Consider the following 27899-nt stretch of genomic DNA (forward strand, 5'->3'; position numbering starts at 1 on the left):
CTCTGGAGTGTATAATATGATTTCATGTGCATTTCAAAAAATCACCCTGACTGCTGAGTGGATGATGAATTATCAGAACAAATGTAGAAACAGAAAGCCCAGTGAGGAGGCTACTTCAGAAGCCACGTGAGAAATGATGGCGGTTTATGGGAGTTCAGATGAGCTTGAATTGAAACTCGTTTTGGAGGTTGGCTGCAACGACTAAAGAACACAGGTCCTAAGTCAGTCAGCTGCTGTTTGAACCTGGCTGAGGCATGGGTTAGCTTTGTACTTGGAAGCAGATTAATATACCTTTCTAAGCTTCAGTTCCTTATTTGTAAAAGAATAGTTGTACCAATCCATATAGGGTTTTATTGTTTTTGAAGATTAAATGAGGTACCCTATGAAAAGCTCTAAGCATATTCCCTGACACATATTAGGCACTCAGTTTGTTAAGCTACCAAGTGGCTATCCTGAGAACATTTCTTGTGTCTGTTTCACGCATATTGCCAACATCATGGCCTGTTTTTGAATGCTTTGTAGTTAGAGCCCTTTTGAAAATTTTAAGCTGCTGCTGCTGCTCATGTTGACTATTAATTACAGAAAGGAAGGTGCCAGTGATATCCAGCTTCCAGCTTATATAACTAGGGGGGGGAAGGCTGATACATCTGGAAATTGGAAAGATTAAAAGAGGGTCAGCTGGGAGGGAGGTGAGGGGTTATGAGCAGGAGGGGGAAGATGTCCGCTGTCAACATCCCACTGATTTTATAGTCCTAGAAAGCGAGAAAACTTGTGGTAAATATTGAAAGAAATATCTGGTGGATGAGGAGGGTTGCCTATTGTCTGCATGTGGCTTCCATAAACAAGAAACCCACACATGTTGTAAACTGTGCCTCTGAGAAAGACACATGAAGTCCCTGACACGAACACTTGACTCTCACTCACATAGTATCGGCTGCTAATCTTTAGAGAGCACTTGGAAATTACAGAAGGAATCTGGCTTCTGAGAATGGCTGAAATAAGATCTAGGAGGCCAAGTGAATTCCAAATATATTATTATAATAATAGGCACGAGTTATGGTAACTTAGTGGCGAGAAGTGGAACTGGCCAACAGATTATATCAACCATTTATTTTCTGATCTACAGTGAGCAAACCAACAGCAATATAGGTCACTCTTGGCTGTGATGCCTTTCAGTGTAAATACCCCATTTACACCTGGAAAGAGCGAGGAAGCCTGGAAAATGTGTTACCTATTTTTCGTGTAAAAATTCAGGGGCACCCATAGAAGCACTATGAACCATGAGAGGCCCTGAGGTACCATGGAAGGTGTGGCTTTTGGAGAAAGAAACTCAGGTGGGAATCCTGATGTTGCCATTTCCCATCAGTGTGACTTTGGACAAGTTACTTTGCCCCTGTGAGCTTTACTTTACTTGTGCAATGAGGATAGCTTGAAGAATCAGGGTAAAGATCACAGGAGAAAAATTACACATAGAGGTACATGGTGGCAATTAGATCTGCAAATTTCTAAAGTTGAATAATTCCCACTTTGCACTTTGGTAGGCCTAAGCAGTTCGTGGGATATGTGTGCTGGTGCAAATGTTTGTCTCAAGTGTTAATCAGAAGCCACAAAAGGGCTATGCAAGCAATCTGTACAGGCATGAATATTTCACTTTCAGCTAAAAAAAAAAAAAAAAAAAGACCAGTGATAAAGAAATTGGCCCAGGGTTGACTATGGTTCACAAATGACTATCCTGGGAATAGTGTGTGAGACTGGTTAGAAGCAAGAGGGACTGGAGACAGGGAGACCAATTTGAAGGTTATCGTATGCTACAACCGAATTGTGCCCCCTCCATGTCCTACCCCCAAATCCATATTTTGAAGCCCTACCCCTCAGTGTGATGGTATTTGGTGGTGCGGCCTTGAGACATAATTAGATTTAGACGATGTCATGAATATAGGGTTCTCATGATGGGTTTAGTATCCTCGTCAAAAGAGAAACCAGTATGTCTTTCTCTCTCTGTCACATGGGGACACAGCGGGAAAGTGGGGGTCTGAAAGGTGGGAAGAGAGTCCCTGCTGGAACTCAACCATGCTGACACCATAATCTTGGACTTTTAGTCCCCAGAACTGTGAGAAATAAATTTCTATTGCTTCAGCCACCCAATTTGTGGTATTTTGTTATGGCGATCTGAGCTACTAAGACACTATGATAGCCAGGGCAATCTAAAGATGCATTGCCCCTGAATTTAGGCTGCAGGGATGGAGAAGAGGGAACAGGGTTGGCAGCTATTTTACAGGTGCAACTGAAAAGGGTCTGAGATCACAGGACACAGAAATCAGGAAGAGTGATGTCTCCCACGTTTTTAACTGGAGCTACCGGGAAGAATGTACCACTGAGCAAAAGAAAAGAAGGAAGAGCAGGGGCAAGTTGGAGTATGGGGCAGAGGAGACGGTCTGTCTCAGGCACACTGAGTGGGATTTCTTGTAGAAGAGCATGCTGGAGGTGAAGCCCCAGAGGCAGCTGGAACACAGAACTTTCAGTTCAGAAGACACAGCCAGGCTGGAGGGTATGGATTTGGCATTGTCAGCTGGGGTTAGAACCATCAGGGATGGGACTACCTAGAGAATGCACAGACTTAGGAGAGAACAGGGCAAGTAGTATAGACCTATAACATAACAAAAAGGTATGGATCACATATTTTAACCTCCCCCTGACCCTGTCCCACACAAGACTGGAAACTGGTCCTGTAAACTACTTCTAAACATACCTGATCTTGTAGCAGGGTGCCTCCAAAAGCCCAGATACAAGCAAATACAAAATAGACTTCATAAACTTCTTTTGGACTGTCAGAAGGCACATTTTCAGGAGTTAGCAAGCACTCCAAAAGAACACATATAGTCTAAAGAAAAAGAAATAGTCAAATAAGGCAACATCTTTCAAATAGTGGAGTAAGTTCAAAGAATATTTTTACAACTCCACTTTATCCTTAAGAGAGTACATCGTTTCCCAACTGTGATTTGCTACATTGGGAGAGACAAAAATTACCACCTTAGGTGTCTAAGTTAACAGTAGAAAACTTGTCACTTTCAACCAAAATGATCTAGGTAATAACAAACTATTTTTTAAAAATAAAAATTTAAACATTCCAGTTAATAATCAGTATACAAACCAAAATCACATGTAAGCAAAAAAAAAGGGGCATATATCTGTATTCACTTTTTTATACATAGGAAACCATTTTCTAAATAGTATTCTATAATCCACTTCCTCGACTAAAAACTGAAGACATCTTTCCTTATCAATAAGTGTTGCTCTACACCATCACTGGAATGGATGCAGAAGATTCCATTGGATGAACAGGCATTTATTTTACTATTTCCTTCTTGTTGGACATTTAGATAAACCTCTTTCGGTAAGCGCTTTGGCAGTCATTTCCCCACCTGTTGTCATAAATTTAGAATGTTGGACTGGCAGCTTAGGCCTGTGGCAGTTTTTTGGACACCGAACTAAATTTAACCTTGAAAGAAATGCTGTTCAGGAACTCAGGCACATGTTCATACCCTCCAGGTGAAATGGCAACGTGCTGGGCGGTCCTAATAGACCTAGCCCATGCTTAGGGCAGTTGCGTCAGCAACGAGGGGAATGCGGCCGCTGCAGGGGACTTCACCATGTGAAATAATAACCAGTAATGAACAGGTTTGGGGGCTAGTTCTCTAAAGCACAGAAAGTTGTCATTAATTAGCACTGTTACAGATCCTAAAAACTCAAGAGACTCTTCCCCCAGTTTTTGCAGGCAAAGATAGATTTTCATCTCTGTTATACACACAGCAACGCAAGCTATCACAAATCAGGTCAGCACCGTGTATGTGCCTTTCCTTCCTCGCCACAAAAGATGGGGAAATACTTTTCATTTAAATTGTTGAGCACTTACTACATTTTTAAATCTTCTTTCTTGATTTCTATTATTTCACGTTGTGCCACATTTGCCAATTTGAAATAATCTTTTAATAGAATAAAACCCACCAATTTGCTATTAAGAAACACAGTGTAAAACTGAGGCTTTGTTACTTTTTAGTAGAAGCCATGTTGTTCTAAGGAACTGTTGAAATCAAAACAAAAAAGACTGAAGGCTCTCAACGTGACGCTATCTGCTGAGATGAGCACATGAATAAGGCCATGTTTCTTCTATTTTCTCCCACAGTACTTGAGAAACATTTTGAGTTCTGTGTCAGCACTTAACACACTTTAATGCACAATCTGAAAGAGTTAATACACCTTACCAAATTTAAAGAGGCATCATACATCCGAAAACAGAGTGCATTAATTTCTCAAGATAGCCATTTCAGGTTACTATCTTCTTACATTCATCTCTGTCTCAAATTCCCATATTTATTAGTAACCACAGAAGAGAAATTACTCTATAAAACAACAGCTTAAAAGGAGCTAAAAATTAAATGCCATTTCTGAATACAGTGAAATAAAGAAGTAGAGCAGAAGTCATATTAATTCCTACTGACCTATTTTCACACTACTCTTGAATGGAAAAGTTCACACCACAGAGAATCACACAAATACATAAGTCAACTTGAGAAAGAACACGATCATGCTTTTTTGCAAGTATTACACCAGAGGAAGTCTAATTAGGCTAACTACATAATTAATTCATAATGAATAAATTCAGACCTGCTTTCAGAAATAAATTATACCTCAGATAATTTCTGTTGAAGACTATCGTTTATTTAATTGGTGTGTGAATTATCAAAAAACCTGAACTTTCTCTTATTATGCTTGTGACTATGTCTAATTTTGCATCAAACAAATTTGGTAAGGCACTCACTTAATGGTAACAAAGCACTTAGAAAGCAATTTTGCTCCTATAGGAAAAAAGGGGTGTGGGGGGTTTTCAAATTGTAAACCTTTCATGAAGTTTTTTGCTTGTAAGGGCTGGGGATAGTTTCTCTTCATGCTGAGATTAAGATCACAGCCTTCATTTCTGTGTGCTGTGAATTATTTTCATTGGCTTCCATGACAACCTATCATGTGTGCCCTTCACTCTTACCATCTGTCTCAAGATGAAGATGAGAAAAAATATATCCCTGGGATATTATGAACTCTTCATCCAGACTGACACGCCTCCATGAATATTTTTGGGAGGGGGAGGTCTGTGAGCGGTGGCACCTAGGTGGTAGAATTCAGAGGCTTTCTCTTACTCACGGGCTGGCATCTTTAATTGCACAAGTTTATTTTATTCAGAAAACATACTGAGCACCTTCTCTGGGCAAGTTACTTAGGAACCAGAAAAATAAATAAAGCTATTGAAACTTTGTTGTTCTAATTCTGTGCAAAGACACTGGAAAGGAACACAATGGTTCAACAAACACATATCTGGCACCTACTATGTGCTAAGAGCTATCTGGGGATATTAAAAAAAAATCAATAAAACCTGGTTCCAACCTTCATTCACAAGATTGTGAAAAGGAGGACAGCACAAACTCAAACGCTAACAGAATGTGATAGAGGTTTGCAAAAAGCTCCAGAGAACATGGGGGGCGGGGGCAGGGGCTGGAGGGTTGGGGCAATCTAACAGTTCCAGAAATCTTCCCATTTTCTTGGGCAAGCAAGAACTTCTGTTGCCTTGATCAACAAACACTACCGCATCAGGACTGGAATGTTAAATGGTGTAACCGAAGACAAACCTGCACCAGGCTACTCTCAGGAATTGAAGTGATGGTTTTAAAGCTTGTTCTCAGCTTATCCAAGCATGCGGGGACATATTTATCAAAAAGAATAGTCAAATTGGCCTTTTCTGATTGATGCCGCCTTCTGTCTATCCAACTGGCCACATACCTGAAAAGGAACACAGAAAAGCTTTTATTGAACACTAGGCTTGAAAAGCAGAATTTCACTAAGTCAAAAGTTTCCTCCTTCAACACAGCTTGGTGCAACAATTCAGGGACACGTTTAGTGAGTTCGTTCTATTTCTCAAACTGCAAATATTTTAAAATGGTCCTTTAAAAACTTGTTTTAATGGCCATTTTACCTTAATGAAAAGACTGTAAAAGAAACTCCTAATAGCACTTAGAAGCCAAACATAATGGAATATAAGTAGACCATTACTGAGCATTTATGAGGAAGTGCAGTGTGTCATTTCCTGAAGGGCTCAAACTATTCCCATAGTGTAGGCCTTATTTATGAAAACAGCTTGTGATTTTTCTTGATTAATCTTGGCATCAATTATTTAGTAATGAGAAATCAGTTACAAATAAAAAGATGAAAATTCCATAGGGGCTATTTCAAAGTGCCTCCTTTTTCAGTGGACTAAATGTAACTCCAATCTGATAGCTGCAAATGAGTTTCCAATAGGTGGCTCTGATACGGCGTTTCATGCTTGTGTGTGTGTGTGTGTGTGTGTAATCTGAAACATAAAATGTTATCAATTTGATACATTAAATATCCTTAATGTATTAGTAAAATAATACTTATCAGTAAAACAAAGCATGACTTAGTAGCACCTATAGTAGTCTACAGGGCAAAAATGTATGATGTTAAACTAAAAATAATCCCTCAGAAAGTTCTCATTAAGGATGAAGCAGGGGGAATAAATACATTTAGCAGTCAGCAGAGAAGCAGTATGACCACAGGTCAATTTCAGCTACACCTTGCATTTTGAGCATCAGGAGACATTAAGGCAAGATGATTATCTGACAAAAAGCTCCTTTCACTTTTCGCAAGGCTTCACAATAGAGTTTATTAAACAGTCAGTTATGTTACACTCTGATGAAATTTATAAAATGTCAACTGTCAAAACTTTTTCAGGTCTAAGATAAATGGGTTTCAGTAGAAGTCCAATTGCATAAGAGTAACCTGATAGAGTGTCTCTGTGTGGTAGTGACAGTGGGAACTGCGGAACGATGGAAAGCAGGTGTCAGTGCCTGGGGACAAAGGAATGAAGGCCACCCTCTCAACTACTGATTTTACCCTATATCAGCTGCCAGAGTGGAAAGTGGAATTTTTGTATCTAGAGCTTATCAAGAAAGGGGAAAGAGGATTGCCCAGGGAAAGGAAAGTCTAAAGTGAGACTGCCTGGATATGCATCTCCGTTCCACCATTTTTAAACTGTGTTACCTTGGGCAACTTACTTAACCTCTCTGTGCCTCAATTTTCTCCTCTGTAAATGGAGATGGTAATAATATGAACCTCCTGGGGTGGCTGTGAGGATTATGTAAGTTTGCATGTGCAAAGTGCTTACATTAGCATCTGACAAATTCTCAATAAATGTTACTCATTAGTACAGAGTTGGTGGCATTGGGAAACTCAGGATTAGATTGCGGCTCCATCTCCCTGTGTTTCTCCTAAAGGCAGTAGTGTCCCATTGGGCACAAGAGTTGGCATCCTGGATTCTGATGGATATAACAAAACCTACACCCCACTTCCCAACAAAGTTTCTTCCAGGTTTCTGTGGGAGCAGAAAGCCATGGCAAGGATCACTAGGAGCAGTAACTTCAAAAAGTAGCCCAGAAGGAAGAAGTGGGCTTTGCACTTAGGGTGCAGGTAATAGCGACTTCATGGAGTCATATCAGCAGCAACTAAAGTCTCAGAGAAAATCTACTGAGCCCACTAGCAAATGATGCTTTTGCACAAATTACTTCCACAAGTGAGAGTTGCTCCAGAAAAAAGTCAGTCCAACCAAACCAGGAGATGTGGTAAGAGCTGATTCTGCTTGAGAGAGAGAAAAAAAAAGTGTGTGGGTGGGGGGAGAATCAGATAAATGACCTCTACTAGGGATCAATCACACCACACAGCACAGGATAGAGAGTAAAAATGGCTATGTTGCTGGACAGTTTAAAAATTTATGTAGAAATTATTGCTAAACTTTCATAGCTTAGGAATAAAATACACATTAAAAGACGGTAAATTTAGAAGGAGAAACTGTTACCCTTCAGCAAACACTGAAGCTATAGAGCTGCACTTGTGTGCAATTCTTGCAACACTGCTTCACAAAAAAAAATTCCTTATGATTTTTAAAAGATGTGATAGATGTGAACATGACTACTATTATATTACATACAATTGAAAATGGCATACTAAAATGGCATTTCCTTGCCCACAGAAAAGATCACCCACATTGATGCCCCACCTCGGGAAACGGCTACATTGTAATGCCCCAATGTATCATCTTAATGGCAACATGCAGGTTATTAACAGAGAGTTTTGGCTTTCCAGAATTTGCAAATGAGTCCTCCTATCAGCAGCTCAGTTGTTCCTCCTTCCTCCAGAACTGTTCCAGGTTTATTAAGTGAAGTCTAAAACCCTGTGGTTTCTAAACTTTCTAGAGTAGCCAAAGTTCTCAGACCTCTGAAAACTTTTTATTTATTACTCAGTCCTCTGGGGTTGGATCCTGTTGTATCAGATAGAAGGAACTGAACAAACTGTAAGTCTACCCTCAGAGCAAGTTTTGAGTTCTCTGTCATTCACCATGGCCTGGAAAAATGGTAGACAGTTAGCAGCACATGCTGACTAGCAGTGTATACCAATTATTTCTGAAGTTGCATGTTTATAATATATACAGTATCCAAATATGAGGCATTGGGATTGTAGGGAAAGAAGACAATACGCTCATTTGATATAGGTGCAAGTATTAGTGATACAAAGCCAGAAGAATATTTTAAGCTCAAGTAATAGAAGAAAGAGGATGATCTAAAGCTGTGGCTTCCAAGAGTCATCTAGCAGTATCTAGTCTTTCATAATCAGACTTAGGGATGACTTTTTTTTTTTTTTTTTTTTTTTTTTTTTTTTTTTTTTTGAGACAGAGTCTCACTCTGTCGCCCAGGCTGGAGTGCAGTGGCGTGATCTTGGCTCACTGCAAGCTCCGCCTCCTGGGTTCACGCCATTCTCCTGCCTCAGCCTCCCGAGTAGCTGGGACTACAGGCGCCTGACACCACGCCCGGCTAATTTTTTGTATTTTCAATAGAGATGGGGTTTCACTGGGTTAGCCAGGATGGTCTCGATCTCCTGACCTCATGATCCACTCGCCTCGGCCTCCCAAAGTGCTGGGATTACAGGCGTGAGCCACCGCACCCGGCCAGGATGACGTGTCTTAATGTCTCCATCTTAGTTTCATATATCTCAGCAAACATTAATAAAAGTAGAAAATGTGCCTCTATGCCAGAGAAAGAGAGAAAGAGAGAGAAAGTAAAAGTGGTAAAATGGTTAGTGATTGCAGGAAAAGCGTCTCTGCTGTGCATTGTACTACCTTTCCAACTTTTCTATAGCTTTGAACTTTATTTCAAAGTTTTGACTCTGAAAAAAGCATTGCTGACAACTGAGACTTAAGAGATTCGCTTGGAAAACTGGGCTAATAATTATGTCTATTTCAGAAGGTAACTGAGTATTAAATGAATTAATATGTATAAAGCTATCATTTTGTTAATATAACTACCTTGAAGTAAGATGTTAAGGTCTCCAATAACTATGGAGAGGAAAAAATACCCTTTATCCTAAAATAGCTATTTCGTGACTTATTGAAAGTTTATTGCAATGGGAGGTGAAAATAGAAAAATACCTTTTAGAGAAGATTTCCATTATTTTGGAAAATGACCTGGATGAATTCTTTGGTCACATCCATGAAAATTAACACCTACCCAATAATTTTGGATAAAACAAAACAAAAAAACCCAAAAGCAAAATCGAATGGTGAAGACAGCGTTGTTTGACTCTCTTAGGAATATAAATTGGGTGTCTCTTTAGCCAACCCATGACCTTTGATGTATTACATGAAAGTCCTTCTTTAAACAGAGATTTGGACCCAGCTTTTGTGAGCACAAATCTCCACAGGATAGGATTGAGATTGAATGACATATGCCTCGGGAGCTGTGAGGTTCACTACTGCAATCAGGGCACACCCAGGAGGGGTAAGAGGTCTCATGAAGGAAATGAATGCAGTGCCCAGGTTCTCTGTACAGAGGGAGTCAGGGCTGCTGTAGAAACTCCCTCAGGTAGCTCCCAACCAATAGAAGCATCCCAGGAGACAGAATCCCAAGTGTGGAAAGGAGTTATTATCCCAAGAAAAACACTCCATTTAAAACTTTTGAAAATCACTCCTTCTCCAAAACATATCCAATAAAGACTTTGTCAAAAGCAAAAGCCTGGGCATGGCTCTACTATGCCGCAGAGGTAAGGAATGAGACTTTTAGTGAGCGCATCAGTACACACAGGAAAGGCAGCCTGCAGAAGTACATCAGTTAGGCCTCTGGCAGGAAACAGATGTCATCTCCAAATCACGATAATAAGGGAAGGATCAATAAAAGGACTAGTTACAGAAGTGTGGGCAAGGAGTAGAGAAAATGGAAGGGACAGTACCATGCCAAGAGAGTAATTACAAGGAATGGTTACTGTACCTATGCCTGGAGGGACAAGAGAATGAAGGATTGCCAGAACCTGGAAGGAAAGATCCTTAATGGAGAGATATAAGAAGAGCTGTGACCTGCAGTCACAGAGAGACAGAACCATCCTGACATGACCCTGTTGGGAAGGAGAATAAATAGCCTGACCTCACTGTCCTCTCTCCCTCTCACTTCCTGCCAGGATTCTTCATTAGCCAAACCAACCAGAAGCCGGAAGGCAAGGAGCCCACTAATGTGGTCCATACAGACCACAGAAGAGGGTGAGAAGGCTGGAGAGTGTGTCCAGAGAGGTAAACAAAAGATTTCTGACATAAGAAGCATGCCAGGCACAAGCATGGGTTCAGTGGCAGAGCTCAGCGATTCCTACAGTTCTAAGTGCAAATGCTGGAGGTGACAAGTTACAACCAGAATGAACTGTAGAAAATGTAAGCATTTGAGGAGTAAGCAACTGGGCACCGTAAAGTTGCTCTAAATCAAAGCATTACAACTGTTCATATATGCATAGTATATATACATGCAAACATACATAACCTAAGCGATTTCTTTTTATATAAGTGTTCCATATAAGCTTTCATTATTTATTCACTTACTCAACAAATATTTACTGAGTTCTTAACATCTTCAAGGTATGTGAATCAGGTAATGTCCAAGTAAAAATGACAAAGGCATTCCAGTGCTAACTTAATTATCTTTAAATTAGCCTAATTCATTAGCTTTAAATTTAATTGCTAATACCTTCAAGTGAGCATATAAATATTTAGAATTTTATACTAAGATTTTAACAAGATCCAGGCACAATTTTAAAAAGCACTGAATAAAAAATGGGCAAAGAACTGACGTGAACATTTTTCGAAAGAAGACGTACGAACAGCCAATAAGCACATGAAAAGATGTTCAACATCACTAACCATCGGGGAAATGCAAATTAAAATGAGATATCACCTCATGCCCATTAGCACGGCTACTGTTAGAATAAAGGAAAATAACAAGTGCCGGCACAGATGTGGAGAGATTAGAAGGCTTGTCCACTGTTGATGGGAATATAAATGGGTAACAGCTGTGGAAAACAATGTGTCAGTTTCTCAAAAAATTAAAATTAGAATTAACATATGATCTAGCAATTCTTCTGAGTTCTACCCAAAAGAATGGAAAGCAGGGTCTTGAAGAAATATTTGTACACCCATGTTTACAGCAGCATTATTCACAATAGCCAAAAGGTAGAAGAAATCCGTGTTCATTTATAGATGAATGGGTAAACAAAATACGGTATATACACATAATGGAGTACTATTCAGCCTTAAAAAAGGAAATACTGCAATATGCTGCTACGTGGATAAACTCTGAAGACATTATGCTAAGTGAAATAAACCTGTCACCAAAAGACAAACACTGTATGATTCCATTTATATGAGCTACCTAGAGTAGTCTAATTCATAGAGATAGAAAGTAGAATGAAGGTTCCCAAGAGCTGGGAGGAGGGGACAATGAGGTGTTATTGTTTAGTGGATAAAGAGTTTCAGTTTGGGAAGATAAAAAACTTCCAGAGATGGATGGTGGTGATAGCTGTGCAACATCATGAATGTGCTTAAGCAAAATTTATTAAAATGGTAAATGTTATGTTACATACAATTTACTACAATAAACAAAAAAGAAATACTCACGGATTCCAGCCCAGATCTTGTGGGTTCACATACAGAATACCAGCTCTGGAAACAGTGGCCGGGGTTGCGCTCCTTAAGTGATGTATCTCAAACAGAAGCCTCATGAAGGGAGTGAGGGTGATGCGCTCATTGCTGGCGAGGGTCAGCACCTGGAGTGAGCAGCACAGTGGTGCACAGAGGTGCACTGTCACCCATGGGCAAAAGCAATGCTGCAAACATATAGAAGCAACAAGTACTTTCCCCTATCAGAAGTACCACAGGCTGTGGGCTCATTGTCCTGAATCAGAAGTGCAGTCTGAATAAAGATCTAAGCTCACCCCTGAGATGACCTGACTGACCCTTGAGGAACAAACTCACCTAAATGGACTGGTGAATGGCAACCTTTACATAATTGTAGTAATTTTATTACTAAGCCAAAGATAAGACATTTATTATAAAAATTAATCACATGAAAGGACCTGAATACCGTAAAAAAACTTTCTTTAGAATCTGAAATACCATGATTATCAATTGTCCAAAGAAACTTACACAAGTATAAAGATACCAAACCTGTATTTTATGATGAACAGTGTCTCAGTTGAGTAAGCAGTAATTACTGTTAATTCAAGGTGGTTACTAAATCTATTCTGGAGTAATGATGATTACTGATCTCTCTCTGCTGACCCCAACAATAGACCCTGTGTTGCTTGAATGATATCTCACAGACCTGTACCATCACCTTTTGTTTTTGCTGGGAATGCTGAATTAACTGTGGCAAAAAGCTTGGAAAAACATTTTAACTCAATCCATAGCCATAGGAACTAGTTAATTTCAATTATCATATAGCACAAACCCATTCTTTCATTGTTTAAGTATTTATACTTAAAGATGACAAGATATAATAATTTATGCCTACCTCTTAGAAAGTGGTAAGATGTGTAAACTAAATTCTTGGATCTGTATCTAACTCTCAGTAAAGGTGGCTGCATTCAAAGAAACAGAACATATTCCTTGAAATTCTTTAATGGTGAAATTAAAAAAAATTACCAGGAAAACAGCACTTACCGAAATAATAGTTACATAAAGAATCCCAGGTTAATGAGCAAAAACTAGTATTAACACCAACAAGTGAATGGAACTCTTAATACACTCAGGATGTTATATTTAAGGTTTACAACTGAAGTTTTGTTCACCTTGTTATCATCCATTACAGTATTGAGTGATTCAATCCACATGGGGTCAATATCTCCATCCAGGACTATCCATTTTGGTCCATCATTCTTAAGATTTGCTTGTTCTCGCAGAATGGATGAAAAGAGACCTATAAAACAAGAGTAAACAATCCTAATATATAAAGTCGTTGAGTGCTGTTTATTTCTACAATAGATTGGTATAATTCATGTTGGAAGCTCTTTTATTAACTAAATAAAAACGATTTTGCTGCCTCTTTCTAGTGAGCAGTGTGTAACACCTTTTGAGTCACACATGGGTTCCAGATCCAGCACTATTATTTACCAATGTGCAAGCTTCACCTCACTGAGAAGGATCCTTAACTTCCACGACTGAGCTTCCTCATATGCCAAACAGAGATAACAAAAACTTTCCTTCATGAACAGTTGTGGGGATCTGTAGAAGGTAACGTACATAAAACTCAAAACTTACACCAAATGAAGACATGATCCTTCTTCATACACGTATGTTCAGTATTCATTTTAGATCAAATATTTGTTTATTTCACCCTTTCTCCATTTTTCTATACCAATTTTCAAGGGCAAAATTCTGACGCTAAAGCATTCAGAAGCACTATACATCTCTTACAGAAATGTGTTCAATGGGATAGTAACTCATCATTCCTTAACAAGATGTATACGCAATAACATTTTAAATCTACAGTCCTTTTTGCCATTAGTACATATCTAAGCATTGTGTGTTTGATGTGACAGATTTAACAGTTGCAAATTTTTCAAGCTCTAGTAAATCTAATAGAATTGTGAGCAAAATTGTTTTGATGCATGTATGATGTTTCCTCTGTGACATATTTTGTGCCAAAAGTGACAGTATCTAATGGAACTTGCCACCACGATTCATAAAGCAGCCAGTAAACTTTTCTAATAGTCACTGATTCGAAGAGTTTCCACAGTTTTTCAGCCTAAACAGATAGGTACTCTCCCTGTCATACTTCTTTACAAAAAGACAGAAGCTAGCCTGAGACAGCAAAAACTGTCCCACAGAAAAAGGAGTGTACACAAGACGAGAGGATAGAGAATGACAAAAGGTGTCCTGCTTTATTATTACTGTGTTTTAAATTTCAATTTTTATTTTACGTTCAGATGATACACATGCAGGTGTGTTGCATGGGTACACTGTGTGACATTGAGGTTTGGGATAGAAATGGTGCCATCGTCCAGGTAGTAAGCATAGGAACCAACAGGTAGTTTTTCATCCCGTGCTCCTCTCCTTCCCTCCCACCTCTAGTAGGCCTCAGTGTCAATGGTTCCCATCTTTATGTCCACATGTACCCAATGTTTAGCTCCCACTTGTAAATGAGAACATGCAGTATTTGGTTTTCTGTTTCTGCATTAATTCACTTAGGATAATGGCCTCCAGCTACATCCATGTTGCTGCAAAAAACATGATGTTGTTCTTTTTTATGGCTACATAGTATTCCATGGTGTATATGTACCACGTTTTATTTATCTAATCCACCATTAATGGGTACTTAGGTTGATTCCATGCCTTTGCTATTGTGAACAGTGCTGCAATGAACATACGAGTGCATGTGTCTTTTTGGTAGAACAATTTGTTTTCCTTTAGGTATATACCCAGTAATGGGATTGCTGGGTCAAATGGTAGTCCCGTTTTAAATTTTTTGAGAAATCTCCAAACTGCTTTCCATAGTGACTGAACCACCAAGTCTATAAGTGGTTCCTTTTCTCCACAGCTTCACCAGCATCATTTGACTTTTCCATAATAGTCTTTCTGACTGGTGTGAGATTCTATCTCATTGTGATTTTGATTGGCATTTCTACTTTAGATCAGCCATCAGGGAAGTCTTCTATGATGTGACGTTTGACCTGATGCCGAAGTAAGATAAAGAAGCAAGTCATGCAGGCATCCAGAAGAGTGTTGCTGATGACAGGAACATGAGGTGCTGAGGTCCCGTGATGGGAACAAGTTCAAGGAATAGCAAAGAGGCCAGAATGAATGGATTATAGGAAGTGGTGGGAAACGAAGTCAGGGATGGTGGGATTTGGGGACGGGGGCACGGATCCAATTACATAGAGCCTTATAAGCCATGGAAAAGGTTGGATTCTAAAGGTGATTGGAACCCACTTGAAATCAAAAGCAGAGAAGTAACATTTGAAGCCCCTCTGTCTGCTTTAGGTCAAATGAACTGCAGGGAAACCAGGAGGAGGAGATTACCCACTGCCGTAGTACAGGCGAGACATGATGGTGGCTTCGACTAACGTGGCATCTATGGAGAAGGTGAGTAGAACCGGAATTCACATACATTTTAAAGGTAAAGCCTATAGGATTTGCTGTGAGGTTGGATGTAGGGTGTGACAGGGAGACAGGCCTCAAAGATGATGCCAAGGTTAGCGCATTTACTGTAAAAGGAACTCCTAACAGATTGTCACAAAGGGATCTGTTTGCTCACAAATACTCTCAGGGCAGGAAACATGCCCTATTTACTTTTGTCCCTGGCACCTGGAACGTCTGCCTGAACTTCAGTCAGTGTCTCATATCAGGTACTTTATAGATGTTTCCTGAGGCATTCATGTTGACTTCACTCCTGATTTACAGGGAGCCCTGACATAATTGACGTGGGATAAAATACCACAGCTCTGAGTACAAATCCACTGAATGCAAATCAAGTACTTATTCAAATCTAGTTTTAATTTATACATTATAAATGCTGTTGTGATCTGCTATATTTCCAATAATGCCAACATATAAACAGTGAGTCTGTGACTATGACTAAAATTGGCTTGTATTGAAAAACAGTTTTCTGGATAGAAAAAAAAATTTTAGCACTTCTAAAGGGGAAATACTACTTGCCATCTTTCCATTCTCGGGTAGCATGATGTATGAAACCAAAGAGTTCATCTGTTGTCACAGCTTTAGGGTTTAAGTCATTCCAAACCGGCTTCTGTTTCATGTTAACATATGTTCGGTTCAGTGTTCTCAAAATCTGAGGGGAAGGAGGAAAGAGCCAAAAAAAATTAATACTAACATAAGCCAAATGGAAAGTAAAAGATTTCTGAAGAGTTTTCCTTATTCAGTATATGCTCCTAGATGCTCTGTGTGCGCTAAGATCCAGAAGGGGAAAAATGCACATATGTGCATTTCCATTACCATCTTGAAAAGCTTCATCTTACAAATACTCAGCGAGACAGAATCAGTTCACTTGACTCTTTGAACCATTTAGAGTAAAGGGAGTCACTTTCTCATTTGAGATTTTTAATCATGTGTGCCAAGTGGAGGACCATACATAAATAAGCATCCATGTTGATTACAAAATCTACGCCGCCTGCTGCACTCCAGCCTGGGTGATAGAGCGAGACTAAAAAAAAAAAAAAAAAAAATTCTACCCTGCCTGAATCAGCAAGATTGGTTTCTCTCAAAATGTAGCCTACATCAGATTGCTTGGAGGGTATTAAAATACAGATTGCTGGGCCCAATCCCAGAGCTTCTGTTTCAGTAGGTCTGAGGTGGGGCCAGTAATGTGCAGTTCCAACAAGGGCCCAGCTGATGCCAATGACGCTGGTCTGGCCATGCTTTGAGACCTAGCGACTTAGGGCAGTGGTTCTCAAAAACAGACTGTCTTGACTAGGGGGAAGAAAGGGGAAGGGACTTCTGGGCATCTAGTGGATAGAGACCAGGGAGGTTGCTAAATATCTTTCAATGCACAGGATAGCCCCCTATAGCAGAGTTACCCAGTCCAGAATGTCAACAGTGCTGAGGCTGAGAAACCCTGATCCTGATAATTGAGGAAAAGCCTTGAGAATGTGAACTCACAGAACAAGTGCTCAGTGTATGTCTATTCAATTAATTGATACCTTCAGTCAAATATCTGCCCTTACTCTCCCTTTTGCTCCTTTGAAAAGCTGTGGCTTTTGTCTTAGATATTTATCATGCTGACAAAACCCCTACTCACAGGGGTTTTGAAAAAACGGATAAACAATTGACAAACACTTTGAAATGATAAGATGCTAAAGAACGTCACCCTGAGCTGCAGCGCTCCGGGTATCTCGGGTTAGGTACCTGTTGAGTAGAACAAAACTGGTGAAGACTAGAAGAAAGTAAGTAAATGCCTTAGGAATATTAAGCTTATATTTTTAGAAACCATTAATCTACTGGAAAGTATGGAATTTGATTTTATCCTTCCTTGAACTGTGGCCTACATCTGTAACTTACTCTAACAAAATAATTACAGGTCTATCAGTTATCTACTTTAATATTTCATTTATTATATTTTTCACTAGAAAAATGTCTACACAGAGTTTTTTTTTTTTTTTTTTTTTATCTTACAGTTGTTCCACTTTGGGTTCTGATCTAAATACTGGCAAGTTCCATATACTGCCATCCTCTAAAATCTCATATGCTGAATCTGATTATTTTTAGCTGTTGGCTACCAAGTATGTTTATACCCAAGCATCCTGAATTAAAATGCATGCAGTTCTGCATATACCGTCTGCCAACCAAGAAAATAAGTATGTTGCCAGGACTGTCAGTAAGACCAAACAAAATCAAGCGGTGAACTAAAAATGGGGATAATAACACCCATAGTATATCATTGTTGTGCAGAGTAAATCATACATAATGCACCTAGCACAGCATGTAATAGGTACCTCAAAAATGTGGGTTTTGCCACTTCCTTTTATTTTTAGGTTTTGTTTGGCCATATAGAGGGTTATATTTCTGAGGGAGTACTGAAGGAAAATATTTGGGTTTGTTTTTCTGAATGATGTGGGGAGGAGAATCAAGGATGACTTGGAAAAGAAAATAGGTTTGATAAATGTGGCTAGAGCCAATCAAATCTTCCAGCCAGATATCTTATTCCACAGTCTCTTAATATGTTTATCTTTGATAAAAGAATCCAAGCATAAATGTACTGAAAGGTGCGTAAGGTAGGATGGCGTGTATCGAAATGCCTTCATCTGATACTGAAAATCTCATGTGGAAAGCTCAATCTTCATGTCAGCTTGCTTTTCCTATGTGAATGCAATGCTCTATTTGTTTCTTGTTCTCCCCACTGCTGACCCAATATAAAGGAAAAGATCAATTGATCAAGCAGCAAGATTAGAGTCTCAGATTCTGACCCCAAATTATGGCAGGCTTCATGGTGGGGAATTCTTTTGAGTAGCATTGAAAATAGGCCAAACCACAATAACGACAAATGTTCTTTCCATAGCTGTAAGCTATTAGGCAATTTACTATACCTTACTCTTCCCTGTGCCTGCATTTCCAACCACAAAGACCGAGTGCCGCACAGCCAACAGTTCCTCAAGCTGGACAACCTGCAGAGCAAACAGCCAGTTGCTGGTTTCCTTTAATGAGTTGGTGACAAAAAGATGACCTACCATTTTTGCCCAATTCTTCTTTCCTTACACCCAGACCAGCCCCCACTGACAATAGTACGTTCACAGAAAGTTAAAATAGACCATAAGTGAAAAGTATAGTTTTTCCTGGATTTCCCATGTAGACCACAGGGATAAGACTAAAGCCAAACCGTGATTTTATGCAGTACTCAGTATATGGCAGGGGTTACTTACAAAAATCGTTAACTCTTCATGAAGTTTTGAACAAACACTGTACATAGCCAATCACCATCTACAACTGAGTAATGATTTATATCGTATAGAATATCTAAAATGGATAATGTATACAGTGTTTAATGTCCATGCATTCACTGAATTCAAACTGAATAATAGGCACAAGGCTTTGATATGTCAGATAATATCTACCTAACTTATTCTCATACATGTTGTCATTCTTCCCTCATTAAAAGCATACACTAATGATTTTACTTCCAATGTTCTCTAAAAAGGAGGAAAGAACAAAGTAAATTTGTAGTGCATGTCTCCAAGAATCAACAAGTTTTTAAACCTAACTAAAAGTATGCTTACATTTAAAGCCATGTCAATCATATCTGTTTTCACCTTACAGAGTGGGGCTACTAAAATACTTATGTTTACTTAATCCTGCCATATGAAAATGCTTGAAAGCATATATTAAGATCCTATTAAGCTTAGGGTACAAGTTAACATCTTGCTTTAGCATCAGTTAGCCACAATTATTTCAACTGACAATCCCAACAGCTGCCATGAAAAGCAAATGCTCCTTTTACTTTGAGGATGAAGCTCTCTTCAGGCTGCAGGCGGAGCTCCAGGGTAGACTGCCTGACCGCCTGTTCAAAGTGCAGCTTCCTCCTCCGGGGCACATCCAGGGTTGGAAACAGGTCACCGACCAGGCCAAGAAACACTGGGATGTCGTCAGTCACTATCTTAGGCATATTGAAATCCCTTAATGCTCTCATGAGTACCTAGGGGAAAAAAAAAATTTATAAAAAAGCCAAAACAAGTTCTAACAAACACCTGAAGAACTAAAGATGTTTGTTATTTTTAATCCTCATATGTGAAGCATGAGATATTGTTACTGTTCTCCATTAAGATGGCATTCTATCAATAGGGAGGTTAAATGTTTAAAACTGAGGTATCAGAACATGAGAAGGCTGAACTGATACCATGGACAATCCTTAGAATAAGAACAGCAAAGAGGCCTTTTCCTTCCCTGCCAATGATCTGTTTTGATCTTTAGAAACAATCTAAGGGCCTTCTCTCTTGAATCCTCAAACTCCAGAATTTAAATTAATCAAGCTCATCAGATCATTTTGTCCAAAGTCCTCGGTGAATCTTAGAATGATAATCTCAAACATTTTTAGTTTTGTTGTTGTTGTTCTATCTTAGCTGTAAGCCAAAGATTTTAAAAGCAGTAACTCAAACGTCAGGATAACTTTTACAGAAAGAGCTAAGCATTCCAACAAAAATTTTAAAAAGCAAGATAACAAATAAACGAAAGAAAATCTTGACCTAGTACTAAATTACAAGGAAATTAAGAGGAAAAGAGAGAAATATTGGCAAAGTAGAAAAATACATAATAAATATCCCTCAATTTAAAAAAGGACACTTTTTTTTTTTTTTTGCTATTTCTCAAGTCATATTGCACATACACATGGTGATACATATTGATATGGTTTAGATTTGTGTCCCCACCCAAATCTCTTGTCAAATCGGAGGGCTTAGTGGGAGGTGATTGGATCATCAAGGGGGTAGATTTCCTCCTTGCTGTTCTCACGAGATCTGATGGTTTTAAAGTGTGTGGCACTTTCCCCTTCACTCTCTCTCTCCCCTGCCACCATGTGAAGAAGGTCCGTGCTTCCCCCTTGCCTTCCTCCATGATTGTCAGTTTCCTGAGTTCTCCCAGTTACGCTTCCTGTTAAGCCTGTGGAATTGTGAGTCAATCAAACCTCTTTATAAATTTCCCAGTCTCAGGTAGTTCTTTGTAACAGTGTGAAAATGGACTGATAACACATAAATCCATTGCTCTCGCTACTTAAGGGAAAAATCCATGATGTGTTATCATTTCTCTCCAGGAATGAGAGCAGAACATTTCTCCACTAGCTCTGACCAACCAATCAAGCATTTCATTGGTGTTAGGCACCCTCCTTTCCTGTTTCATTCTGCAAGCCCATCTTACGTCCCATGAAATGGATGTTCTTTCTCCGATTATGTCTTCACTGACTTTCCAGGATTAACATCCCAACTCACTCAGATTTCTTAAATGTTCCTCAGAGGAAATCAGTGATTACTGAATTACTTGATTATGACTGTCAAAATACTTTTCGGGGCTATTTCAAAAGTACTTGTAAAATCACATTTTCTTTTCCAGATTCATATCTTTGTACTCAAGAACACTTGTGACCTCTTATAAGGAATGCCAATCCTCAAATCTCCTGCATTAACAATAGATGTTATGCTTTTTAAAAGTTGTGCTGTGCATGCCCCACCATCCAGGCATATACTTTCATTTCTGTGAAGCTGGCCAGCTACTCACTCAGCAAAATCATATTAGCATTGCAGTACCTGATCTTCAGGTCTATTTTTATCTCCTCGTTTCAGAGAGCCAGCCACAACCAAGACAGATTTAATAGCACGAAGTCCCCAATCATAATGATCCTAAAATCAAAACATAGGTTTATTTTCTCAAAAATTGTATGACGGAGTAAGATTCTCGTTCCAGAGGTAAGAGCTGAAAGTTTAAAAAAAGGAGTTCAGATAAATACACCCTTTAATGATTCAAAATACCATTTTCTTCTCCTCTTTGAAATTGTGAAAATCACGTCCCCATAGTGTCGTCCTGTTTCTTTTGCCTGTGTTTTTGTTTTTTGGCCTCTGTCAGCAAGTCTCTTCTTTCCATAGCACCTAACTGCAACATTTGCCCAAGGCTCCATCCACCTCCCTTGCTGTACTCTCTCAATAGACCTGCTAACTCAGTAGCTCAACAAATTCCACCTTTTCACCTCCAACCAGAAACACATTTCTCCACCTGTGCTGGTTTTATCAAGGGCCCTGATATTCTACTTCTCCCCAGACTTCGATCCCTAATGGCCCTAATTACTCCATCTCTTAATCAGACACTTCTGCCTAGATGCCAGCACATAATATAATAAAAACCATGTCCTTAAGATTCAATTATCTTTTTATGAGACTTCAACATTATCCCTAAGACTCCTCCCACAGGGTCTGGGCTCCTGGAGGATCTCAGAATATTACTTCTGAGATTGGATACAATTGCAACTCCATGCTCCCTGGGTCCAATTACATTTTTTCTTCTGTTTTTTTCTCATGCTAAACTTATTTCCCATATACTCACTGTCTTCTTGGGGCTAGCACAGTGCGTGGCACAGGGTAGGTGCTCAGTAAAGATATTCCAAATGAACTAACTGCTTACACGGGACTGGCCTTCTCTCTTTCGCCATCCAGCTACAATCCACATAGTAACAACCCATCTCTCAAATGTCTCTCAGCTGTGTCTGTGGGAAAGCCACTTTACCTCCCAGAGCCTCAAAATCATCATCTATAAAAAGGCAGATAAAAGCATCCACCTACTTTATAAGTGGTTGTAGGAGTAAAGTGAATTAATGTGAGTACAATTTTTTTTTTTTTTTGTGGGCAGTGAAACAATGTTACATGCGTAAATATCCCATTTACTCCATTAGTGGATAATAAAATCAGTTTAGTAGGTCTTGACCATCATTTTTGTCTGTAATAAAATGGAACGAAATGAAAAACACCGTGGTGTGGTGCAAATAAGAGCAAAAAGTGGCTGAGTGTGGTGGCTCATGCCTGTCATCTCAGCACTTTGGGAGGCTGAGGCGGAGTTCCAGAGCAGCCTGGGCAACAGGGGGAAACCCCACCACTGCAAAAAATAGAAAAATTAGCCGGGTGTGATGATGCACACCTAGAGTCTCAGTTACTTAGGAGGCTGGGAGGGAAAGATCGCTTGAGCCAGGGAGGTCGAGGCTGCGGTGAGCTATGATCACATTACTGTACTCCAGCCTGGGTAACAAAGCGAGACTCTCTCAAAATAATAAAAACAAAAAAAAGGAAAACGTGTTTGGTGAAATGTATGGTTCAGTTGTGTATGTATGTATACACTGAGTTGCAATAGAAGAAGTATTTTTTACTGTGGGTCATGGTAAAGACCATTTGAAAGCCACTGATGGAGTAGGACGAGGCTTGAAGAGGAAAGGGAGGGGAAAGAACCAGAGGTTTTGTTGTTGTTGTTTACTTTAAGTTCTGGGATACATGTGCAGAATGTGCATGTTTGTTACACAGGTATACACGTACCATAGTGGTTTGCTGTACCCATCAACCTGTTATCTACATCAGGTATTTCTCCTAATGCTATCCCTCCCCTATCCCTCCACCCCACAACAGGCTCCAGTGTGTGATGTTCCCCTCCTTGTGCCCATATGTTCTCACTGTTCAACTCCTACTTATGTGTGACAACGTGCGGTGTTTGGTTTCCTGTTCCTGTGTTAGTTTGCTGAGAATGATGGTTTCCATCCTCATCCACGTCCCTGCAAAGGACATGACCTTATCCTTTTTTACGGCTTCATAGTATTCCATGATGTATATGTACCATATTTTCTTTATCCAGTCTATCATTCATGGGCATTTGGGTTGGTTCTAAGTCTTTGCTATTGTGAATAGTGCTGCAATAAACATATGTGTGCATGTGTCTTTATAGCAGAATGATTTATAATCCTTTGAGTATATACCTAGTAAGGGGATTGCTGGGTCAAATGGTATTTCTGAGAATCAGAACTTTGAGGACTCAATGGGAAGTCGCTAATTCATGCAGTAACAATAAAAGGAGTGGATGCAGAAGAAATTTTGGACCACAGATTTCAGAGGACTTGGTGCCTCTGCTAAAAGTTTAAACAATGCAAATTGCTAAAAGTATCTTCACAATTTTCATCATATCATTCTATTGGTCAAAAATGTCTACTGATTCTTTTCCCAAATCCATTTATATAGCACAGAAAGGTATCCTTGAATTGTGTTCCTAACACAGCTCTTCTGTCCTGGCTAGATTTCTTTCTGCTCCTCTCACTTGTGACATTTCTGAGTTAGCAAACTCTTTTCTTCTTTGTTCTACCTGTACTCCCAACACCTTCCGCTTGTAATTGGCCACAGGTGTGTCTTAGACAGAATTAGAAAGAACTGAAGTCAAATCTTGCTCTTACCACTTGTTAGCTATACGGACTTGGGACAGGTTGCTTTGCTCAGTTTTCTCATATGTAAAACAGGGCTAATAAAATCAAACTTGTAAACTTCTTTTGACAATCTTGTAACATAACACATAGTACCCATTCAATAAGTACTGGTTCCTTTCTCCCTTGAAAACTCTGATAATCTTTTCATTCTCCATTGTCTCCCAATTTTTATGTCATGTAAACTGAATTACCTAAATTCTTCAAAGTCATACATCTGGGTGTGTGTTTCATTTGTTTTGAATCTTACCCATTCATCATGGTCAGCAAAAAGCACATTACTTAGATATACTAGACGCTCATTAAATGTTTAAATATTACTACTGAAAATGGATACAGTTGAAACGCCACATTCCCTGGGCTCTATTACATTTTTTCTTCTGACTTTTTACCATGATAAAATTAAAATAGGCTCATTAAAAGATAAGAATAAGGAAAAAAAATACCCATAATCTTACCATCCAGAGACAACTGTTAAAAATTATGATTCCACCCACTCAATGTAAATTCACAGTTACTAAAAGGACAACATAAATCACTCTCATATTCCATATTTTGCCCTAACAATGAGCAAGTTAAAATGAATATGTGGCAGTAAGGTAACTGAGTGGTTGCAACTGTGGTATTTTGATACTTTCATTTTGACTACAGAATAACGTCACCAGTAATTAATGAAATGTTATCAAAAGATCAAAAGTCAAAAATGATCATACAGCTAAATTTTAAAATATTGATGCTGACATATACGTAATTTCTGTGGCTTATCAGCAGCTTCAATACATCTTCAAGAAGCTTATGATTGGAGAGTAGAGAGTATGTAAATTTGACCCATTTTAGAGACAAGGAAATTGTAGAGCAAAAATTTAAAAGAACAGAAAATCAGTCAACCCTACCTTTAAATAAAGAATTACCAATAAAAGAGAATAATTTTAACATTCCCTGAGATATTCTTCAGAAAACTAGCCTTATCTTACTCTTATGAATACTCCTGCCCTATCTTACTAGAAAATATTTTCACGAAGAAAGGGAGGCAACATAAAATTCCATTTATAATTACAAAATTGACAAAGCTAAAGAAAATCACACAGCTTGTTGGTTTAAAAAAGTATTAATACAAATAAAGTATCAGAACTAAAATATCTCAAATTTAACTTCAGAAAAAAATAAAAATTATAAAATAAAGTTTTCAAAATTTGTAGAAAATATAAAAATATTTCTAACATCAAATCAAATGGTAGTTCTAGTTTTTAAAGGAATCTCCATTTGATCCAGCAATCCCACTACTGGGTATCTTCCCAGAGGAAAAGTAGTCATTATATGAAAAAGACACTTGCACATGCCTATTTATAGCAGCACAATTTGCAATTGCAAAAACACAGACTAGCCTAAATTTCCATCAGCCAATGAGTGGATAAAGAAAATGTGGTATATACACACCATGAAATATTACTCAGTCATAAAAAGGAATGAAATAATGGCATTTGCAGCAACCTGGATGGAGGTGGGGACCATTATTCTAAGTGAAGTAACTCAGGAATGGAAAGCCAAATATCATATGTTCTCACTTATAAGTGGGAGCTAAGCTATGAGAATGCAAAGGCATAAGAATGATATAATGGCCTACAGGGACTTGGGAGAAAGGTGGGAGGTGGGTGAGGGATAAAAGACTACACACTGTGTACAGTGTACACTCCTCAGGTGATGGGTGCACCAAGATCTCAAAAATCACCACTAAAGAACTTATCCATGTAACCAGAAAACATCTGTTCCCCCAAACTATTGAATATTTTTTAAAGTACAAAAAATTTTTAATGTCTAATGTAATTTGAATGATAAATTACCTAAAATCCATACTTCAAAAGCTTTTTCAGTTGCATGTAAAAACCAAGAAAATGTAACAAATGATCCCTCACCTGCTTGGAGAGGAGCTCCTTGCAAAGCGTATACAACATAATGAACTTTCGGGCTAATGCACGTGCATCCACAAAACCTTCAGCAACTAACATGATTTCACAGATTAGTTCAATGTCTGGGGCCACCATGGCACAGGGTCTAAAACGTAAATATGAATTTTAGTTTTAAAATGTGACAAGGTGATAAGCACAAATTGCTTAAATCAACTGATTATTTTGTACCAACATTTTAACCATTCCTAAGCAGATCATAATTATGTCTGTCAATCACAGCTAATAAGACCCTTCATTTCAACTTAAAAAATGTCCACTCATTACTGGACACAAAAAATGATAGAAAGTCTGGAGTGGCAGAAGCACAGGTGTAGGAGTTCAAATAAAATCCATGAATACATTCCGTAAACTTCTGGTATAAGTTGTCACTGCAGAAAGAGGAATAATTATGTTTTGAGCTAGGGCCAAGGCTTTACCTGTGGTTAATGGTGTGCAGGTTAATGTTTTCACAACCGGCTGTCTAGAAAATAGCATTTGCTTATTTCCATGGAATAAACCCTTCCACCATGGCTGATTCCAGGATACCAACACAGCATCACTAAATGTGGAGCTGAGAAGTATACCACCATATATAGACACAACAGACAGAAATAACCTCAAGAGCCTAAATATCAGTAAAATAAATAAAGTGACCAGTTTGGAGTATTTATCACCTTTGTTTTTAATACAACTTATTGAATCAAAAGTTGATATAATTTAGTTTTCATTAAACTAAAGAACCAACTCAGAACATTCATGAAAACTTAACCGTCAGCTACCAAAAGCTTGTACCAGCCATCGCCAGCACATCACTACCTAGGACCAACTTGGATAGACTTTTAAAGGGACTTTCAGAAAAACACAGCTTCAAATCTCCTTTCTTTTGGTGAGGGACTTCCAAAAAGTCCCTCTCCAAAGACAATTGCTATTCATAGCAATGTTTGAAAACATTCCACTCAACTGAAGTCAAGTGCAAAGAAAAAGGAAGAGTAAATAAATAAGCTCATTATTTTAGACTTCGTAAAGTATACATTCCAATACCTGCCTACCTGTTTTTGTAAATATAATTGTAGTCTACTTCTTGCATACCTAATTTTCATCCCAAACATCCAACCTTAGAGTATCTTTGGATCTAGGTTATTCTACATCTCTTCTATGTAAACTAACCCCATATTTCTTCACACATTTATTACTTTTCGTGTGACACCAGAAGATGAAGAGTAAACGGAGAGAGAAAAGGCTAGCATATCTACATATTTTATATTTACATTAATATAGGCAACTAATTTTTACTGAGCACTTCATACCATATTGGGTGCTAAAATATTTTTATGCATTCTCTCACTTAATCCCCACAACACTATGAGGTGTCCACTCCTCTCATCTTCATTTTACAGAGATGCAGTCTGATGTTCTCAGAAGTTCAAGCACATGCTGTAGGCCTCATGGTTGGTGATTGGTGGAATCAGAATACTCCAAAGGCACAAGCATATGGCCTCCATGCATGAGTAATACTTTCATCACCCACTCAAGTTATTAAAAAATTCACAAAACAATTTCAAATTTCAAGACCCAAATGAAAGAAAGTATGAGATAAGTTGGGTCACAAATAGGATACTGGAAAGGCACACAGTTTTCAAACAAAGCTATTCTGTAGTTATTACATTTATTTCTAGAATGGTTATTCTCTATCTAGAATTTTTCAAGAAAGTTAGACATTATAAAATCATTATGCTAGAGAAAGTGGTTATTATGAGGAAAGAAAAACATTCAATACACAATGTTAGAATAATTGATTAACTATTAGGGAAAATAATTGTTTAAACACTCATTTCGTATTATCAACCAAAATAAGTTCTTATCAGATTAAATTTATAAGTACAGTAATACTATAAAAATTAGAAGAAAATACAAATAAAATATGGTTAAATATCCAGATGGATGGACAAGCAAACTTTAAGTTTGAAAGAATGGAAGGAGATCACACTAAAAACTGTAGAGGTTCTTAGATTATATGTGAAGTGGAATATTATTATTTTAAAAGCACACTGAATAGTATTGAGCACACATATTGAGCACCCTAATA

At 38.5% G+C, this 27899-nt stretch overlaps 1 protein-coding gene across 1 annotated transcript in view; it reads right to left on the reverse strand.

Annotated features, from left to right (window-relative positions):
• DNAH11 (dynein axonemal heavy chain 11) overlaps nucleotides 1–27899 on the reverse strand; it is a 373548-nt gene that overhangs the window by 191386 nt on the left and 154263 nt on the right. Inside the window, exons 36-44 of the mRNA XM_077996991.1 lie at nucleotides 25781–25919; nucleotides 21172–21264; nucleotides 19377–19571; nucleotides 18469–18546; nucleotides 16081–16217; nucleotides 13219–13369; nucleotides 12047–12195; nucleotides 5679–5829; nucleotides 2750–2881 (exon numbers count right to left, since the gene is read on the reverse strand). Coding sequence (XP_077853117.1) covers nucleotides 2750–2881; nucleotides 5679–5829; nucleotides 12047–12195; nucleotides 13219–13369; nucleotides 16081–16217; nucleotides 18469–18546; nucleotides 19377–19571; nucleotides 21172–21264; nucleotides 25781–25919 — 1225 coding nt within the window. The remainder of the gene's footprint in view (nucleotides 1–2749; nucleotides 2882–5678; nucleotides 5830–12046; nucleotides 12196–13218; nucleotides 13370–16080; nucleotides 16218–18468; nucleotides 18547–19376; nucleotides 19572–21171; nucleotides 21265–25780; nucleotides 25920–27899) is intronic.

Source organism: Macaca mulatta, chromosome 3, assembly GCF_049350105.2.
Source record: "Macaca mulatta isolate MMU2019108-1 chromosome 3, T2T-MMU8v2.0, whole genome shotgun sequence".
In the NCBI taxonomy this organism is placed as follows: domain Eukaryota; kingdom Metazoa; phylum Chordata; class Mammalia; order Primates; family Cercopithecidae; genus Macaca; species Macaca mulatta.